The sequence below is a fragment of the Brassica oleracea genome, chromosome C9 (genome assembly GCF_000695525.1).
Source record: "Brassica oleracea var. oleracea cultivar TO1000 chromosome C9, BOL, whole genome shotgun sequence".
In the NCBI taxonomy this organism is placed as follows: Eukaryota; Viridiplantae; Streptophyta; class Magnoliopsida; order Brassicales; family Brassicaceae; genus Brassica; species Brassica oleracea.
In genome coordinates, this window is record NC_027756.1 from 44,281,615 (window position 1) to 44,284,442 (window position 2,828).

At 38.2% G+C, this 2,828-nt stretch overlaps 1 protein-coding gene across 1 annotated transcript; it reads right to left on the reverse strand.

The window, feature by feature from the left end:
* Positions 1-1,406: 1,406 nt before the first annotated feature.
* On the reverse strand, positions 1,407-2,145 carry LOC106317269. The gene has a single exon (XM_013755113.1). The coding sequence runs from the start codon at positions 1,976-1,978 to the stop codon at positions 1,463-1,465; it is 516 nt and encodes a 171-aa protein (XP_013610567.1). The 5' UTR covers positions 1,979-2,145; the 3' UTR covers positions 1,407-1,462.
* Positions 2,146-2,828: the final 683 nt, after the last annotated feature.

Sequence of the window (2,828 nt, forward strand, 5' to 3'; positions counted from 1 at the left end):
AAGTCGTAAAGATTACTCGCTCTTCTCCTATGTCAATAATACTAAGAATATATGTCTGCATATCTTGGTCTATGTTGATGACTTCATCATTGCTGGTAATGATATTGTCATTATTCAACGGTTTAAAACCTATCTCAATACATGCTTTAAGATGAAAGATTTGGGCAAGTTGAAGTATTTCCTTGGCTTGGAAGTTGTTCGCGGCCCTGAAGGTATTTTTGTCTCTCAACGCAAGTATACTCTGGATATTGTTGCTGAATGTGGGTTACTAGGCTACAAGCCTTCTCCTACCCCGACGGAACTCAATCATAAGCTCGTTATGGCTGATGATACGAACTCGCATACTCTTCTCTCGGACCCACACAAGTACCGGCGCTTGGTTGGGCGTCTCATCTACTTGACGTTTACGCGCCCTGACCTCAACTACATCATTCATATTCTTTCTCAGTTCATGCAAAAGCCTCTTGAAGAGCACTGGCAAGCGGCTCTTCGTGTTGTGCGCTATCTCAAAGGATCTCCAGATCAAGGTATTATGTTGCGGGCTGATTGCAACATGGAAATCACTGCATACTGCAATGCGGACTGGTCTTCTTGTCCCTCTTCACGATGATCTCTCAGTGCATATGTAGTCTTTCTTGGTGATACTCTTGTCTCCTGGAAAACGAAAAAGCAACCGACTGTCTCTAGATCTTCAGCTGAAGCTGAATACCGTGTCATGGCTGACACTACATGCGAACTTAAATGGCTTAAACGTCTTCTCCTCATGCTTGGCTTCTCCCATCACCAACCTATTGAGCTCCATTGTGACAGTAAATCTGCCATTCATATTGCTACTAATCCGGTGTTTCATGAACGCACAAAACACGTCGAAAATGACTGCCATACTACTCGTGATGCCGTGAAGGATAAGTTTCTCCAGCTTGCTCACATCTCTACGAAGGAACAGCCGGCCGATCTGCTGACTACGGCTCTCCTGATACCGACATTTCAGTATCTGTTGTTCAAGTTGGAAATTCGGGATATCTCATTGCCAACTTGAGGGGGAGTAAAGAGATAAACATGAAGTGTTTTCCTATTTCTAGGTTGACTTAGACTTATCTCTATAGTATCATTATCTAGTTAACCTACGATCTCATATGTTGTATATATACACATTCGATGGAATGAATAGAATTAAGCTTTCACAACATATTTTAGATTATCTAGTGATTGCTACAGGTCACAACGACTTGTTGCCCAAAACCAAACAAGAGAAGCTCTCACAATACCAAACAGGTATAATCATCATCTTTAAACCTAGTATTTTTTTTTTGTCGAACTATGGGTCTGCATTTTAATGAAAACATTATAAGCTACGACTAAAACACAAATTAAAAAAAATATATAAAAACCATAAAGCCATTAACTTGTAGATAAATATCAAAGATTCATGATCGCGGAGGATAAAGAGTTTAAGATCTAATTAAACATGAATATTCAAGTTATCGCCGACTACATACTCACACCGTTTCATATTTCCTAGCAACGATCCAATCACATTCCCCTTCGGATCAGCCGTCAATTTCACCGGTAAATCTCCGCACAACACAATCAAGAAAACATGTTCACCATCTGCCTTCACTGCGATGGCAATCTCCACCTTATAACCCCTAACCAGGTCTCCTACAACTCCCGGCATTTCAACCCCTTTGAAATCGACGCTTGTGGCCGGTTCATACGTATTGTCTGAGGTAAAAAACTGTCCAAAGCCATCCAGCCACGGAGCTGACCCGGAGACAACCTCGTGATCTCCACGAAGGAGACGAGACTTGCTTGTATGTAAAGATATTTTGCAGCGGGTGACCGGACTCTTAGCAACCAAACCGACTCTCCAATCAGCGGTTGAGGTGTTTGTGTTTGCGTTTGAGACGGTGACGGAACTGGCAAATAGCTCCAAGTAACAACCAGCTTTGCCCATAAATTGTTTTCCTGAAAACATTAGAAAGAGAAGGTAGAAAAGAATAGTCAACCCGGTGTAGCAACTACAACAACAAGCTGGAGTAAGTTCGCCGGCCGTATTATTTGCGCTGCTGGATACGGTGGTGGATGCTTGCCGGTGACACTGGCAATGCTGGAGAATGCGGCCACAAGAAGTGCATTGAGAAGTTGCCATGTTGGAAATTTAACACTACGACAATATTAACTTGGTTAGGGCTTAATATATAATATTACAATGTCTTGATTTTTTCTATATTTATGTTTGTTTTTAATAATGTAGTCTTTATTTTGTTGATAAAGATTACAAATCTACGGGAATTATCTAGTTTAATTATTAATATAAGAAATATTAGTTACCACTTTTTCTTTTGAAAAATTCATACGGGAAGCTAATATTTAAATCGGAACAACCTGAAAAACAAAAAAATCTAATTCCGAAATTAGAACTGTATATCTTATTTTCTGTTGTGAATGAAGAGAAAATAGATGAATTGATGTTGTTCTTTGTTTTCTTTTCTTTTTTGTTGTTGTTCTTATTTCATAGATAAACAAATATATATAGGAATATATAAGGTTTTGGGAATAATAAAAAATGAGATACAAGTATATCTAATATCTTTTAAGTATATCTAGTATATATCTAATATATTTGTATCTATTATTCATAACAGTTTCTTTTATATTTGTTTTTTCATAACGACTCTTTCATTCACAAACTTATCATAATGTGATAGTTGGGTTAATACAATTGGAACACAAAAGTGAAAAGAGGAGAGAGTATTGTCTTGAACAATATGTTTCTATAACAACGAAGATTTACGACGAAAATATTTCCTCGTAAATTTACATGG

Bases quoted from the DNA above. Each gene is read 5' to 3' on its own strand.
- LOC106317269 (XM_013755113.1), bottom strand. From the start codon at position 1,978: ATGTTTTCAGGAAAACAATTTATGGGCAAAGCTGGTTGTTACTTGGAG.